This window comes from Lissotriton helveticus, chromosome 3_2, assembly GCF_964261635.1.
Source record: "Lissotriton helveticus chromosome 3_2, aLisHel1.1, whole genome shotgun sequence".
Lineage (NCBI taxonomy): Eukaryota > Metazoa > Chordata > Amphibia > Caudata > Salamandridae > Lissotriton > Lissotriton helveticus.
In genome coordinates, this window is record NC_136062.1 from 269,014,802 (window position 1) to 269,032,799 (window position 17,998).

At 45.1% G+C, this 17,998-nt stretch overlaps 1 protein-coding gene across 1 annotated transcript in view; it reads left to right on the forward strand.

Annotated features, from left to right (window-relative positions):
* Positions 1-300: 300 nt before the first annotated feature.
* CCNB2 (cyclin B2) overlaps positions 301-17,998 on the forward strand; it is a 60,386-nt gene continuing 42,688 nt past the window's right edge. The window contains exon 1 of the mRNA XM_078685184.1: positions 301-447. Within this exon, the coding sequence (XP_078541310.1) occupies positions 424-447 (24 nt within the window). The 5' untranslated portion in view covers positions 301-423. The remainder of the gene's footprint in view (positions 448-17,998) is intronic.

The following is a 17,998-nucleotide window of genomic DNA, read 5'->3' on the forward strand; positions in this document are numbered from 1 at the left end:
CAACGTATGCCGCCATGTTGAAAATCAGGCTCAGCCAACGGGAATGGAACGACAGTCACTCGTCTGCAGCATGGAAATACAGGTGTCAATAATAAATTTCCAACCTGGTTTAAAATGTACGTTATTCTGAAGGCTTCATTTTTTTTGCGCGGTCTAGTTTTTGGGAAGTTTACCTCTTGTCGATATTCTCGGTACTATCTCGCGACAAGATAAAAGTGTTTGAGCCGCCATCTTCGAAATGTCGTCACCATGCTTACGGAGCGTCGGACTCCGAGGTCAATCCAATGAGAACGAAGCATTGTACAAAGCATTGGCCAATGGCTGAAAGAGCCGCGCCATTTAAACACTCAGCACCTAGGCACCTATAGATTCATCAATTTTTAGTTGTTTTATTAATCGTTTTCGGAAGAGAGCCTTACCGAAATGATGCACGCGAGGCGTCCTATTGTGAGTACAGGAATGGGGGGAGGGGCTGTTTTCATTTGACCTGTGCCCGCTTTATCGGCTTTTGTATTCTGTCCCTTTCCCAAGTCTAGTTTATTTCTTTATCGATCTGTGTTATTCAGTACACCCGCTCATGTTCCCAATCGTTTGTTATTGGACTATTCTATCTATGTCCTCTTTCCTTTGGTGTTCGTTCCATCGTTTCCTTTAATCGAGACACCCTTCTCTCAGTAGCAAATGGCCCTCCGTTACGCCTGCCTCATTACCGCTGCTGTATTTGTAGTTCCCAGGGGACGGTACTTTTCTCGTGTCTCTTTGTAAGTGGTATGCGGGCACACTTTCCAAGTCTAAGTCCTCTGCTTATCCTTTCCATGTTGCACCTCTGTGCCTTCCTCTGTAGGCGCGCTTTTCCCAACCGGACACTGCTCTGTATAGCACAAATAATGCTCTGGGGTTTATTCTGAAAGATGGACAGCCTTTTGGTTCATTTTGGGCGATCTGCAAGTGCTGTGCACAATTTTGGCGTACATGACGGTTTTGCCGATAGACTCGGCTTGCTCTCTGTTGCTGCTTAATGTAGTAATTTGATTAAACGTCCTGCATACGCGAGTCGCCGTAGCTAAAGGAGAATCCAAAATGGCACTTTTCGATTTTGAGTGTGATGGCAAGTGACAACAAGTTAAACAATTGATTCGCGCATCCAATCTCTATCTAGTACAAGCTTACCAACAAAAATCCAGTTTTCGTTTTAAAGTATCTCTCGCAGTGGCAGCTGGTGACCTTTAAAGTGGTGTGGCGTAATGCTTGGCTCGAATTTCAGTGAGCAAAACTGACTTCTTGAAGATTTTGGCGGTACACTCGCTTGCACTCAGTCTTACACTCTCGCTCATTCTCACCTAGTCTCATTCACTTACTTTCAATCACTCTTGTAAGCCTTATTCACACTGACTGTCAATGTAATGATTGCAACACTGATCACTCATTTTCTGACCCGTCTGTTTCACTCCAATTCACTCTGTGTCAAACAGAGTAACTCGGTTAACTTATTGTCGTTCTCACTCGCTTACCTGCGTTAATTCTCGCACATGTAATTCTCCTTCACTGTGTCTTCCACTTTCTCACACAGGTCATGCTCACACATACACATGTTCTGTCTCAGACACACATTCTCACCCATACGCACAAAACATTTAAAAGCTTTCTTACTTACCATGCACCAACACTCATTCTTTGCAAATTTAGCAATGAATCTGCCACATTGGTAGCCCCAAATAAGCCTCAGGCCCAGGACCTCAAACATTCTTAAGATCGCTCTACAGCTGTAACACAGCATTGTTACATTTCTGAAGTTACCTGTAGAGATCTATAGGAATTTGAGGGTTATTTGTCAGTTAGAGGAATTAAGAATGCCATTGAATTTTACATCTGAGCAATTACTGTCTAAATATTAGATTGTGGCCCTTGAAATTGTCATCGTTGTGTATTGGCCAGCATGGGCAATTTGATTTACTGGAGTTCGTTATGTGGTGTGCTGCAAGAGGCTACAAATACTGTTACTGTGGGATTTTATGAATAAGTTGGACCTTTACACAAAGTAAACATTTTTTTTAATGGATTGTGGCCCCAAAAAATACTCTGTAAATGTGATTAATTCTGGTCCCGAAAAAATATTATGCACACGCACTTTCCCATGCTTGGTATATACCGATAGCGGTTCCTGGGTTGTCCATTTGGCACACAGCAGGGGAAAATGTATAAAAGCCGTTAACTCGTTCCTGTCCCTCCCCCAACTGAGAAGAACTGACGTAGTGCTACCTCTTCTGAAAATATACAAATCTCAGTGCCTACCGACTGCAACATATGGAGCGGAAATTTGGGGCTACGCAAACTGTAATAACATCCAGGTAGAGCAAAATAGATTTTGCCGCAGAGTTTTGGGGGCACTGATCAGTTCTTCCTCCTTTTGTTTGCCATCATGAGTTAAACTTACCCTTTATCGAGGATTACATTAAGACCCGCTCAGTGATCTTCTGGATGAAAGTGTGGAAAAACTAAGCAGCCTCCTTGACTAGAGACATCATAGTAGACTGCCTTGGGTGTAATAAGGGTGGAGATATACCCTGGTTGGCAGTCGTTAAGGCTAGCCTGATCATTGTAAACCTGCCACACGTTTACAGGCCCAGGAAATATGGAAAGCACCAACAAAGATTATCTAGGGGGCCCTGTATGCTTACTATGCCAACCGGAGACACGAGCAAGAAATCTTGAAACCCTCAGTTGCTCAGTATATAACTATGGTACTTGCAGAGGCGCCCCCCCCCCTCAATCACCAGCTAGTTCTCTTAAAGGCGATCAACCGCTGGGAACGAAGCCTGCTTTTTCGCCTTGGGGCTGGTACATTAAAATATTCACTCTGCTTTCCCCTAGGTTTTAATACCAATCTCGAGCAAATGCATTGCTCCTGTGGAAATCGTGGCAGCCAATCCATGTTGCACTTCTTATTTTTCTGTGATTTTTCAAAAAATGTATGCTGCTGATCTGCTTCTTTAAGGCCCATGATATTACTGATTTTAGGGAAGCCTATAGGGATTGTTATGCCCAATGGGGAAAATTAATTTTTTTGTTAGTGCGTTCTTGAAACTGGCTGTCCGTTATCGTGCTTTTATGAACACAGTATAGCCAATTTTTGGTGCACGCCAGGCATCTGATTTAACTAATACGTGGGCCACATTTTTTTTATTTCATTGCTCTTATGCATGGGTACTCACAAACTTTCTCTCGGGGGCAAAATTTAAAGTGTGGTTTGTGGCCGAGGGCTGCCCCGGTGGGGGCGGGGTCATTGGGGGGTGGCGGGGTCATTAGGGGCGGGACTAGAGGGGTTAGTAGAGCGGACGGAGAATCGGAGGGCGGGAATAACCAGAAGATTGGGCAGTCAGGTGTGGCCAAAAAGAGCAAACCATCCCAATGTTTAGTATTTGTTTGGCATTTCATAGCCCAGTTACAGCTTATTACGTTATATAATTCAACCAATGCAGTTTCTTATCTCCAGCTAGCTGAAAGTACAAAGAAGGAAGCAAGCATTAGCGATCAAGCGCTAATTAGCGTCCCGGCGATCAAGCGCCGGGACGCCCCTTTGCTGGGGCAGCCGTGCGCTATATAAGAAAGTGTAACATAACCTAACATAACATAGCAAAGCCAAAAGGTCTAGCCTTGGCAAGATTGCAATGAATTGACAGCTTGCTGACGTCTTTGGTCCAGTCACTGAAAGTGCACAGGTGCACTTGCCTAAATTCTCAATGTGTTTACATTTTATAATCATGGCTAGTAACAGTGTTTTCAATATTGTAACACAGCAGTAGCTCACTAATATTACTGCAAGTAATGTCTGTGACACCACTCCCATTTGTCATATGTGAGTTCCTGTTTTGATCTAACATTACTACAATGGCATGTGAGACAGGTGGGGAGAAAGATGATATCCCAGCCCTAATGGGCAATGAGTTCTGCGGGGCTTTATCGAATCTCCACTCTGGGTCAATTTTATAGCACACAGTTGCTCTTTACAGTACCTGGATTCTTAGAGGATGTCATCAGGTAATCCACGTATGCTATCTAACCCAACCCCCTTTAAAAAAAATGTGTTCAACAGAAAAGAAGGATTGTACTGGAGCCAAGGTTCATGAGATGTTTCCCTCTTGGTTCCTTTGACTGGTCTGGCCGCGTTTTCAATCACTTATTTGTTTAGGCCTGGGAGGGGGGGGGGGGGAATCTCTTGATCCCAATGACCATCCTTTCACCTCACGTAAGACAGGTCAGCATCATCAGTGTTAATTGCAACCTTTATGGGAAGGCTCTTTACAGCCCCAGTGCTTGTGGGCAAAAAGTAAGAATTAATCTTGCACCGGCACAAGCCTGTCCCTCCATAGCATTGGTAGTATTGTAAAATATATATATATATTACCTACTGGCGGTCGCCAGTAGGTATATATAGTTAGGATTTTTTTCCTATGGGATTTTTGAAAATTCTATGTCAAATAACTTTGGCGTTTGTGGACGGAATTGGCTGAAATTTTCAGGAAAATGGCACATTTTGTTTCTGAGCAGCCCCTGAAAATTGGGGGGGGTTCGTCCAGGGGGGGTCGAGAAAAAAGGGGGGTCCCAAAACGTGTTTTTAACATTGAGTTTTCCATAGGGCGGTTGGCCTCACTTTTAGCCCGAACGGCTGAATGGATTTGCACGAAACTTGGCAAAATTGTAGGGACTGGTAGCCCGATGTGCCTTTTGTAGGTCTCAATATATGTGCTACAGTGGATTTTGAGAAATTAACGTTTAAAAAAAGATGTATATCTGTAACAGCGGACCGGGCAGCGCTCCAGTACGCGTACTTTTCGCGCAACGGAGCTTTGTGAAGCGAAGCTGATTGGTTCTCCGGCGTCTGTAAACATTCCAAACAGTCCGTAGCGGCCGCCATCTTGTCTCTCGGTAGGATCGAGAGACAAGAGGAGGCCAAAGCGAAGGGGCAAATGACCATAAGGGGGCATAGTAGATCCTCGCTGACCCCCTAGGTTTGATGTGGAGGTTTTAAAAGGGCCCCGCGGGGCAAAAAAAAATAAAATAATAATAATCGAACGGCTGAATGGATTTGCACGAAACTTGGTAAAATATTAGGGACTGGTAGCCCGATGTGCCTTTGCTAGGTCTCAATATATGTGCTCCAGTGGATTTTGAGAAATTAACGTTCAAAAAAAGATATATATCTGTAACAGCGCTCCGCTTCGCGTAACGGAGGTTTGCGAAGCTGATTGGTCATTCTGTCACTGGGCTATAGTTGGGCTACATCTGGCTGATATTTGGGCTACATTTGTTTTTTTTGTCTCTGGCGGCCATCTTTGGGCTACATTGGGCTTCATTGGGCTACATTTGGGCTCCAACATATATATAGGCCAATGTAGCCCAATATATATTTTTCAAAGTTAACTTTCGTAAAAACCACTGGAGCATATATCTTGAGACATAGCAAAGGCACATCGGGCTACCAGTCCCTACAATTTTGCCAAGTTTCGTGGAAATCCATTCAGCCGTTCGAGCTAAAAGTGAGTCCAACCGCCCTATGGAAATGAAGGAAATGAATGGGTAATTTGTAATTAGCAAATAGCTCATCGCAAACTAGGAATGGTAAAGAATCGCTATTTATTCCTTAAAGTTCGCTATTTAGGATATGCAAAAAACTTTGATACATATGGCGGTTCATCTCTAACAAGATAAGCATAGGGATAGATTTATGATGACTGGCGCATCACCAGGGATGTGTTAGTCATTCTGTGCCGCTGTTCCGTCACCTATGGTGTGCTGCATTTACAATGCGGCGCATCATGGGGCAAAAACAGCACAGATGCGTGATGTATCTGTGCCGTAAAGGTGGCGCATTGCTGGAGTTGTATCGCAAGTGTGATGAAGCTCCAGCAAGGGTCGGGGGTGCCCCTGTCGCAGGGTTTCTGTTCTCACACAGAACTGTGGACAGAGGATTGGAACCTCGGCGAATTAGGGTGCCCCAAAACTCACCTTAGTAATCAAAAACCCCTTAGCAAGCTAGGTACAGTGTCACATTGGATATAACAAACTCTCAATGTTTAGACAATCCAGAATATGAACTTATAGTACCTCAGGATACGTGGAACTCATGAACAGTCGGTCGTTATATATTTCTTAGAAACCAGAACATGGAGTTAAGAAGAACACATGTGTATTTGAAATGTTTATTTACTAATGCCGTCTTCTCAGGCGTAGTATCTTAGATAATACAAGTACACATATTATCAGTAGCAAAATTACCAGCATAGTTACTAGTACATAAAAAGCGAATGGTGACAGTATGTTAACATGCTGTAAATGAATAAGAGTTAGCAACACTTATAAGCAGCCGCGGGCCATGGAGGGAGTTACGGTGGGGCGGGGAGGGGGAGGGGCAGGGTGGAGAGGGCTCCACCCTGCCCCTCCCCCTCCCCGCCTCCCTGCCCCACCGTAACTCCCTCCACGGCCCGCGGCTGCTTATATCTCACCCTCCCTAATACACATATTATATTATTTGCTAAGACGGTCTGTTTGTGTTGGTTTAGGGCGTGCCCATACTTTAGTGTCTTAGATTTAAAGGAATCACATCCGCATACACTAGCTCTCTCTTCATGTGAACCGCATCAAGTGTTGTGTATGTGTGTTCGGCAAAGCAATATAAAACCCGCCTCATGCCCAGAATTGGCAGAAGTTGCACTTATGTTATGAGTATGAAGTCGTGGAGATCAGACCTCATAACAATTCTGTATCGTGTTGTTCTTGAAACTTCAGCACTCGCTGTACAGATATAGTTTAACAAGCAAAGCAGATAGTAGAGCAATAACATATTATTCTCATGTAAACCACGATGAACTACTAGGTGGAAAGCTAAAGCAACAACTAAGTGTCGTGTGCAGAAGTTGCAAAAAAGGAAAAATGGCGTTTAAACCGGTAATGAGCCCATGCTAACTTAACACGGTGTAAAGATATCCAGGACCTAGATGACACCTCCCCATGATCCGGAAACGAACTGAATAAGATAATAGAAGTGCCATCTCATGAGAGCAGATTGCAACTTTATATGTGGACGGTCCGCAAGGTAAAACATTAAAAACTAGGAAAATGTAATGCTAAAGAAAAATAAAACAGCCAAGTACTTTATCGAGTCTTAAGCCAATAGGCAAGCTAAATAATAAAAACTTGACAAATAAGTCAATGAATTGTCAATGAAATGCTAGTACTCAGCATATCAAACATGAAAAAGGTCTATGACATAACTGTGTATGCAAAATAAGCTGCAACAGCCTCCAATAGGAAGTCACCGTCTTCATCCGAAAAGAGTTCAGCCATCCAATTTAAAAGCGGAAAAGAACATACGTGCTCTCCCAGCACCGGATCCTCTATCACCATCAGAGGACAGCTCGGTGGGTTTTCAAGAAAGCTCTGTTCCAAGAAAGACTGTGTTGCCGCCAGTAAATTCCAGGGACCAATTAGTCCATGCATCAATGCCACAGCCATAATCCTTTCGCCAGGACAAACCAACTCGTGAGTAATGATAGGAGTCATCAGCTGATTAAAGTCGACGTCAGGAGAAACCGGTCCGCAGAGACACAAATCAATGGCCCAATCGAAATCACCGGTCAGGCAGTGAAATACAGGCTGGACACAGGTGAAGTAGGAGAATCGAAAAGATAATCCATATGCCGTGCTTAATATCGCCAACGGCATTGTGCCATAATATTCAAGCATGCGATTGCGGAACAGCGTCAGCAGCTGCAGGGCGGGAGCTTGCACAGGAGGGACATCCATATTTAAAAATGTAAAAAAGAACAAGAGCGTCCGCTGGTAATGCAAGTAAAAATGGGAATCCACGAAGCACAGTGGAAAAAATAGAATGAAAGAAAGCAGGGATGACTCCAAAGATTTTCTCAAATGAAGTCACGAGACCACTGGTAACAACTTTAAAAAAGTGCGCCAGGGCCTTTGTGGAGGACGCGTTAAAGATAGTCCGAACCATCTTGCTGAAATGGAAAGGCGAATCAGTATTGAAAAGGGTCTGCACCTCTGTACGGGTGTTCGCTATGTGAAGCACAAAAGTTTCACGGGCCGAACTCAAGGCCACCTCTCTCTGAGACAAAAGAGCTCTTATTCTTGCCATGCCGTTGAAATCTGCTCCCAAGGTTGGTATTTGTGGCCAGATAGGGAGTTTTCAATGTTCATGTGTGGGAGGAAATAGAACATTTCTGCAGCAAATAACCCGTTCACTTACTGTTACGATAAAAGGAATACTTTTAATTAACCCAGAACAATCTTCATTATTGAGCATCAAATAACTACCATTTTCCAACAACTTGAACGTGGGGATGATAGCAGGAACTGGCGTGCCTTGCAACACGCAAGCCATATTTGGTCGGTGTCTGTTGCATGAACCGTGTAACTGTATGTGCCTACACATTAGTGAATGATCTGGCGTCTCAGTGCATTCCTCTCCATTCAGATAAACTTCTTGATCATCTTTGAAACATCTGTATGTGTATGGAAGCGACCAGACCTCATGAAGAAAAGCACTACCTAAAGGTTCATAACGACCTATTGGTATATATTTCATACAATTTGAAAACTTATATAAAGCAAAAGGCAGCGTTATTAAACCGTGGATAAGGCACGTTGCCAAAAAACCCGCAATCCTCTGCTGATAATGTCACTGAGCATGTCATGAATGATGTAATATGTGACATCATCAGCAGTGGATTACGGGTAATAGTATCTCTAGTTTACTCCCCTATAGCTGTCTTTCTTTTAACATAAGTGTCTGTTTCCTTCCCTTATACTTACTGTTCTTTTTAAAAAAAACAAAAAAACATTTTGGTTCACTTCCGGTTCGCGTACCGGCGAGCGAACTACGAGAAATAGAGGTTGGCACAGTTCCAAATATTGTACCAATTTTTTTAATAACGGGGAGGTAGTTCTGAAAAGAACTTTTTTTTTTTTTTTTTTTTTTTTTATTGTTTTTGTTGTTTTATATATTTTATTTTTCTGAACAGTTTTATATTTTTTTGGTTTTTCTTGGAGGGGGCAATGAAAACGATTCATTGTAAAGGGCTCAACAGGAGCAACAAAAAAAAAAGAATTTATTATTTGGGGCGTTTCGTACAAACTTGCATATGATAGTCAATAGCTCTGTTGATCAGAGTGATGCTTCTTTCTCCGTAGCAAATGAATCCACTGCAATATACGCAGACTTGTTTTACTTCATGAAATCTCGTTTGTATATTTGGCACCATCTCCCTGCCCTCTGGTCCCGTTACTTCCGGTACAACAGATCTTCTGGCCATAATAGGGAGATTATCTAGGTCGTTACGAAACTGTGCAGCACTGTAGTTGTTAGGATGCCACCTAGTCATATGGCGATGCATTGTGTAGTTTCCGAAACTGTATTTTTTGTCGGTCCCTCTGGACAGTCTATCTTGACATATAAGGCAAGTTACGTATCTTGCATTTACTTTTTTCTGACCTTTGGGAATTTAAAAAAATTGCCAAATGAAGTTTTCTTTCCGGTGAGACGTCCTGGGCTCCTCAGGCAAAAAGTGCCTCTCTTCGTGCTCGTCGTCCTGTTCCTCTTCCTCTTCTTGCTGTATTATAACTTCAGCAGGTGGTCCACTCTTCCTTGGATGTGGTGGAGGTGGTGGGGAAGCACCAGCTGAAGCTACTAAAGAAGCCATTGCTCACTGGTAACAAAGGGTCTTTCTCTCACAATGATGAAAGTCAGAGTGAGGAAAGGAGGGATTTTCATCATTTGGGAAAAACAATAGTTCTCAACCAATGAAAAGTGTTCATTTTAGATATGACCTAGTCTTACATCATTAGGAAACCAAAAGTGAAATGAACCAATGAAAAGTGTTATTACCAAGTCACATGACCTGCTGTGTTTACGTTAAGCGCTTTGCGACTCGGTAAGCATACCAGTTCGCTAACGTAGCACGTCATATGACTTATCACGCGACAACGCGAAACGTCATGCGGACGGGAGGCGTCACGATGTTGTTTTCTAACGCGGCAGTTGCGGTAAAGAAACGTTTACCGGCTCGCGGTCTATTTCGCGGCATCAAGGTCAGCTAACGGGAAGTTCCCCGATTCGCGAAGCGGGAACGAAGAAAAAAAAATATAAAAAAAAAATTATTAATAAACATAAAATATATTTTGGGATTTAAAGAAGAATACATTTTACAGCTACAGATATTAGCTGTTAAAAAACCAATGAAATTCACTGAAAAAACCATAGGTTATAGACCATATATAGTTAGGAATTAGCATTTACAAAACCTTGAAAATTCACTGAAAAAACCATAGGTTATAGACCATATATAGTTAGGAATTAGCATTTAGAAAACCTTATTTTACTCACACAAAACCATTGAAATTCCATATATAGTTAGTTGCACTAACTATATATCGCGCACCCGCAATCCACTGCTGATGTCACATATTACATCATTCATGACATGGTCAGTGACATCACTGATGACATCTCAAATGACATCACTGATGACACTGACATCTCAAATGACATCACTGACATCATGACACACCAATACCAGTTACTACATACGCACTCACTGATTCGTACGTCTACACACACATTCACTCATTCACCCATACAATTACTCATACATACAGTCAGTTATTATTAGAACACTATCATATGCACTCATACACCTAGTCAGTCCTGTGAAGAATCAATCACACTTCGATTTCCTCATCTATAGTTAAACACAGAACACCATACTTTTCACACATATACTAACACATACTTACTCTTATACAATCACAGATACAAGTACACATTGATATGCACAGCGTCACACACCTCCCAGCCAGCCACACACACACTCAGTCTTCCATCCATCCAGTCATTCTTCAATATGTAAAACGTATTTAAACTTTACAAAAACACACAGACACTAGATGATGTCATCAGTGATGTCATCAGTGATGTCACTGACCATGTCATGAATGATGTAATATGTGACATCATCAGCAGTGGATTGCGGGTGCGCGATATATAGTTAGTGCAACTAACTATATATGGAATTTCAATGGTTTTGTGTGAGTAAAATAAGGTTTTCTAAATGCTAATTCCTAACTATATATGGTCTATAACCTATGGTTTTTTTCAGTGAATATATATATAGCGCTCAACTCCAGAATCGTTGTTTTCCAAAGAACCGCACTCGTGGAGTCAAAGTTTCTTGTGCTCACACCATCAAAGTTTAATCACACAGATTAACAGACGCGTTTCAGCATAAAGCCTTCGTCAGTGTCAATTACACTGCGAGGGTTAGCATGGGTATTAAAGCAAAACATTCATAGACATGGTTGACGGACTATGTGTTTTGTAGGTCGCGCCATCTTGAAGTGTGTTTAATACATTGCTGCATAGAAATACGCTGCGCGATCTATATTGCCTCAAGTATTCCTTGAATTACTATAATATTGCCGTGTATCGGCCTTGCTCCCCATGATGATCGTGGGGAGATACAATGGGGGGGATTGTGAAGCCTCGCAATCCCCAATATCAAGGTTCATACTTGTCCATCATGCCATGTATTGGCAATGATATAGTTATACACAGCAGTTAATTACCACCAAGTGCAAGACAACCCTCCACCTGTGCAAAGTTATAAATTCAAAGTTCCAAATTCTGATTACTCAACCAAAGTAACTCAAATGGATGTATCAGATAGTTATCCAGAGAGGAGAGATTCCGACTGTCTCAACTCTTTGATTCTTCCCAGTCATTTTTGAACGTTTCAGTAGTTCTCTATCTGTATCCAAACTCGATGGGGAAGAATATCATAAAGAACAGTCACTGGCTAGTTGGTAAAGTTATTTTCCCAGATGAACTGCCAGTTCTTCTCCGCTGTTCAATCCCCGTGGGGCCTTTGTCATGAGGTCGATGATATACCTGGATTCCAGGCGTCTCAGTTTTTTTAATCTATCACCCCCTCTGGTCCCCTCTGCCACAAAATCAATTCCAAAATATTGCAGTTTGCTTCTGTCTCTCTGGTGCACTTGGTCAAAATGTCTTGCAACAGGGTATGCTGGGTCTGCTTTCTCAATGGCCCTTTGATGTTCAAGTACCCTTATCCTTAGTTGATGGATTGTGCTCCCAATGTACTTTAGGCCGCACGGGCAGACTAGACAGTAAACTGCATAACTGGTGCTGAACTTCTTGATGGTTCCAGTGACTGTTCTTTCTATGATATTCTTCCCCATCGAGTTTGGATACAGATAGAGAACTACTGAAACGTTCAAAAATGACTGGGAAGAATCAAAGAGTTGAGACAGTCGGAATCTCTCCTCTCTGGATAACTATCTGATACATCCATTTGAGTTACTTTGGTTGAGTAATCAGAATTTGGAACTTTGAATTTATAACTTTGCACAGGTGGAGGGTTGTCTTGCACTTGGTGCAGGGGTGGGGAAATCATATCGCCCGACGCCCGAACCATGTTGATTTTTACCACGGGCAAGAAGATGTAATGTCTATTTTGTCCTACGGACAAGTAGACATTAAATCGCGTACATGATACAGGCTGTGGACACTCTGGGTCTCACAGCCAATCAGAAAGGCTGGCGGGGAGCTGCACACGCTTTTGAAGGCCTCTGATTGGCTAGCAGCCCATGACTGGGCTCTAGCCAGTGATTGGCTGGGGGACTGAAACTTCAGTGTCAACAAGCGGCAATCTCAGGATTCGGGTGTCTTGCTTCCTCAAGATTAATGGGATGGACGTGCAGAACCGTGCGGAAGCTGTCTCCATTTTAACAAAAGATAATAGCACAAATATCTCGCTGATGGTGGTGCGACCTGAAACGGGGTGAGGAGGCAGAGGGGCATTAATGTTACCAGGCTAATGACAAGTGAGCTTGCGGCATAAGGGGCGTAGGAATACAGTTAACTTTATTCTCGCTGCTCGCGAGGGAAGAAGCAATGCAAACATCCTGCTGAGAGCTCTGCGATTTTCAGTAAAAATAACGGCAGGCGGCATTACCGAGTGCCCAGTTCAGATTCCACAAGAGAAAGCAGAGCGTGCTAACTTGGGGTTTGGAGCGGACTGTTTAAGTGGAGCTCAGCTACGCAGTGACGCATATTATACTAAATGTGGAGTTAAAGAATTGTACTGGGGCATACACATTAAAAATTCCTGCGCTCCGTATCACCACACAATAGCATTACAGCACACAAGCAATATGTTTGTTTTACCGCGTATTGCTTGTGAAAGCTGGTGGATTTTAAAAGTGGTGGCCGGAAATGTGATTTGTATTAATTTCCTTTATAAGAGTGCGACAGAAGCTGCTATCAGTTACCTGCAAAGTACATAATCTAAGTCGTCTACTTTTTGCCCGTATGAGAACTGAGGTGGTGAACAGTGAGCTGCTGTGTGCTGTTGCATAATATATATAAAGACGAAGAGATGTTGAAATTCCAGTGTCCAGAATCAGTTACCTATCGCAAACACTCATTCATTGGTGGGCGCTTTACATTGCACCTGATGTGACACGAGTTAACAGTATTAGTCTCGCCTTATTTTTCTCTGAAGCGCCCATGTTTCATGCTCTCTTTCCTGCTATTTTTGGAACATGTGCCTGTGTAACAACATTATTAAATAACTGCTTGGATCGTGAGTTCTTCGTGCAGGCACGTGCTGCAAGCGCCTCGGCCCTGTCTCTTACTCCCCTAAGCCCCTCCTAAGAGGTTTCTCGCACCTCATTACTTGCAGTTCAACTGTATGGGTCAAACCATATCAGTTCAATCCGAGGACGCCTGGCACCCTCTCCCTTTGGTACATTACATGTTGCGCGTTCGGGGGCACCCATTGTCAGCTTTCTTCCAGGAGACCACAAAGAAAAGCATTTCCCACTAGTGATCTAACGTCAGTTGTAACTATTGTGTGTATTTAAAAGCTACGACAGAACTGGTGGAATTTATAGAATTGAAAATTGGCCAATTACCCCTAACACCCACCTGGCACAGAATGTCCTGCATGTTGGCTGCACAGGAGCCATGCAGCATTTGCAAGAGACACCCCAGCACTCTGTAATAGCGTGTCCAGGAGCTCTCTGTCCCTAATCGCCTCACAGCAGCCGAACTCCGGTACTTTATCATAGTTAATGTACTCCTTTCAGTCTTGTAACCAGCACACCTTAGTTATATTCTGCTCTAAAACGACCCTCTCTCTTGCTCCCTGCTGCTCAGACTGTGTGTATCATATACTAACTGAAAAATATCAACACGAACTGCACATGAGTGCACAACCCAGTAATACCCGACTAACTACTAGTCCTCGCAACCTCTTCACAGACTCCACGCGCACAATTCGTTTTTTGCTAAAGTACCTCAAGTTAGCGTGTTTCTGCTGTTATAAAAATGTTCTCTGTAATATTTCCTGTTGCTCCAGGGAGTTAAGTTAGACTATATCAACTACTAACCATGCAATAAAGATACCAACAAATCCACACAAATACACGCTCACTAGTGTCTCTCTGTGTCTGCGTCTCACACTCGGTCTGCGTCTCACACTCGGTCTGCGTCTCACACTCGGTCTGCGTCTCACACTCGGTCTGCGTCTCACACTCGGTCTGCGTCTCACACTCGGTCTGCGTCTCACACTCGGTCTGCGTCTCACACTCGGTCTGCGTCTCACACTCGGTCTGCGTCTCACACTCGGTCTGCGTCTCACACTCGGTCTGCGTCTCACACTCGGTCTGCGTCTCACACTCGGTCTGCGTCTCACACTCGGTCTGCGTCTCACACTCGGTCTGCGTCTCACACTCGGTCTGCGTCTCACACTCGGTCTGCGTCTCACACTCGGTCTGCGTCTCACACTCGGTCTGCGTCTCACACTCGGTCTGCGTCTCACACTCGGTCTGCGTCTCACACTCGGTCTGCGTCTCACACTCGGTCTGCGTCTCACACTCGGTCTGCGTCTCACACTCGGTCTGCGTCTCACACTCGGTCTGCGTCTCACACTCGGTCTGCGTCTCACACTCGGTCTGCGTCTCACACTCGGTCTGCGTCTCACACTCGGTCTGCGTCTCACACTCGGTCTGCGTCTCACACTCGGTCTGCGTCTCACACTCGGTCTGCGTCTCACACTCGGTCTGCGTCTCACACTCGGTCTGCGTCTCACACTCGGTCTGCGTCTCACACTCGGTCTGCGTCTCACACTCGGTCTGCGTCTCACACTCGGTCTGCGTCTCACACTCGGTCTGCGTCTCACACTCGGTCTGCGTCTCACACTCGGTCTGCGTCTCACACTCGGTCTGCGTCTCACACTCGGTCTGCGTCTCACACTCGGTCTGCGTCTCACACTCGGTCTGCGTCTCACACTCGGTCTGCGTCTCACACTCGGTCTGCGTCTCACACTCGGTCTGCGTCTCACACTCGGTCTGCGTCTCACACTCGGTCTGCGTCTCACACTCGGTCTGCGTCTCACACTCGGTCTGCGTCTCACACTCGGTCTGCGTCTCACACTCGGTCTGCGTCTCACACTCGGTCTGCGTCTCACACTCGGTCTGCGTCTCACACTCGGTCTGCGTCTCACACTCGGTCTGCGTCTCACACTCGGTCTGCGTCTCACACTCGGTCTGCGTCTCACACTCGGTCTGCGTCTCACACTCGGTCTGCGTCTCACACTCGGTCTGCGTCTCACACTCGGTCTGCGTCTCACACTCGGTCTGCGTCTCACACTCGGTCTGCGTCTCACACTCGGTCTGCGTCTCACACTCGGTCTGCGTCTCACACTCGGTCTGCGTCTCACACTCGGTCTGCGTCTCACACTCGGTCTGCGTCTCACACTCGGTCTGCGTCTCACACTCGGTCTGCGTCTCACACTCGGTCTGCGTCTCACACTCGGTCTGCGTCTCACACTCGGTCTGCGTCTCACACTCGGTCTGCGTCTCACACTCGGTCTGCGTCTCACACTCGGTCTGCGTCTCACACTCGGTCTGCGTCTCACACTCGGTCTGCGTCTCACACTCGGTCTGCGTCTCACACTCGGTCTGCGTCTCACACTCGGTCTGCGTCTCACACTCGGTCTGCGTCTCACACTCGGTCTGCGTCTCACACTCGGTCTGCGTCTCACACTCGGTCTGCGTCTCACACTCGGTCTGCGTCTCACACTCGGTCTGCGTCTCACACTCGGTCTGCGTCTCACACTCGGTCTGCGTCTCACACTCGGTCTGCGTCTCACACTCGGTCTGCGTCTCACACTCGGTCTGCGTCTCACACTCGGTCTGCGTCTCACACTCGGTCTGCGTCTCACACTCGGTCTGCGTCTCACACTCGGTCTGCGTCTCACACTCGGTCTGCGTCTCACACTCTGTCTCTCATCAAACCTTCAAACTAGCATACTGGCTTTGGAGCCTGAGACGGGCACATTGCAAACAGATCACTGAAGAAAAACTCAGCCTGCTGATCTAACCCAGTGGGATCGGAGCAGGGGTGCTGCAGGTGTCTCTTTACCTTGTATGTGGTAGCAGGTCCAAAAGCCCACCAAACTACCATACTCGTATCTATCTATGGCACATAGGTTACAAACATATCACTGCAGACTTTCGACCTCCTTAACTGTCCTATCGGTAATGGAGGCTCTAATCAAAAAGTGTCACAGTTTGCCTGTGATGTGATCATATTTTCTCAAGCTCTATTTAGGCTAAGAGCACTCAATGCTTGGTTACGTTAGAGGTACATGAAGAATGTTTAGCCTGTTCTACCCCCTATTGCCGCCCCTGAGCCTCCTGCCCAGCCCAAAATCCCTCTCGATGCCTGCACTTGCCCCTCCACATTATTTTTTATTCTGACTACAGAAATGATTTTTGGGGGTTTCAGGGTCATAACCCCACATTGTCACTGGTTCAGTGTCACTACTAGGTGGCATAAAAGCTTCCAAGACAGGCCCCCGCAGATACAGAGCTGTTTCATTGCATGTGAGCAGAACCCACCCCTTCCACCTCCGGTGACCAGAACCTTTTTCAGCAGAGATACAGTGGGCAGGCATCTCACAGCCTCCACCTCTACCCCAGGTAGTCAAGGGCTGACCCAGCTCTTTGATGTCTCCGGTGGAGTTCAGTGGCCTGCAAGACAGCTGCCTGTGGCTAGCATCAGAAGACTGCAGTGAAACTTGCACAACCACCCGTGCATGGGATGCATGTGCAGTCTGCACATGTGGGTGCCTGTGTCTAGGATGGTCTGTCATTGATTCCTGCTTGCTGTGCTAAATGTTCATGGTTTGGTCAGTGCATGAACTAATAGAGATTTCATAATGTCTGATACAGCATTTACCACCGATCAACATAACTTTCATTTCAATTAAAGCTGTCCATTATTATACATGTAGTTAACTGAAGTTGAAAGGCCACAAAAAGTTAGAAAATATTGTTTTTTTAGCCACTGCTTTCACCCTGCCCCCAGACTCGCTGACCCTGCCTCCACCATTTCGTTCAGCATCACAGTTCCCATACGTTTTTTAATGCACTTCAACCACTGAGCAGACTGCACCTTGTCCAGCCTTGTACACTGTGCCTGCTACCACTGCAGCACTCGCACTGCCCTCTGAATACAGTATTCAGGACTTGCTGACTAGTCTCCGTCTCAATGATGATCAGCTCTCCACTTTTAAGATTTACTGTCTTTTCAACTTAACACTCATTCCCTTCGCTTTGAGACTAACACTTGCTTTTCAGCTGCGTGACTGCTATCAGAAGGAGACCAACTTGAACATCTGTTGCTGATCTGCTCCTCTTCATGTTAGGGAAGCTTACTCTGCTGCAGCCATTACTAATTGCAAGAGAGAACCCTGTACAGCTACTGCCAGTGCTGCATATGCTCTTTGTGTGGGAGAAGAATGTGGAGATCTAGCAGTGAGTGCCTAATAATATAATCACATCACACCTGCCTCTTGTGTATTTGTACTTGTGGATACTGCCTCAATCAACCATAGTG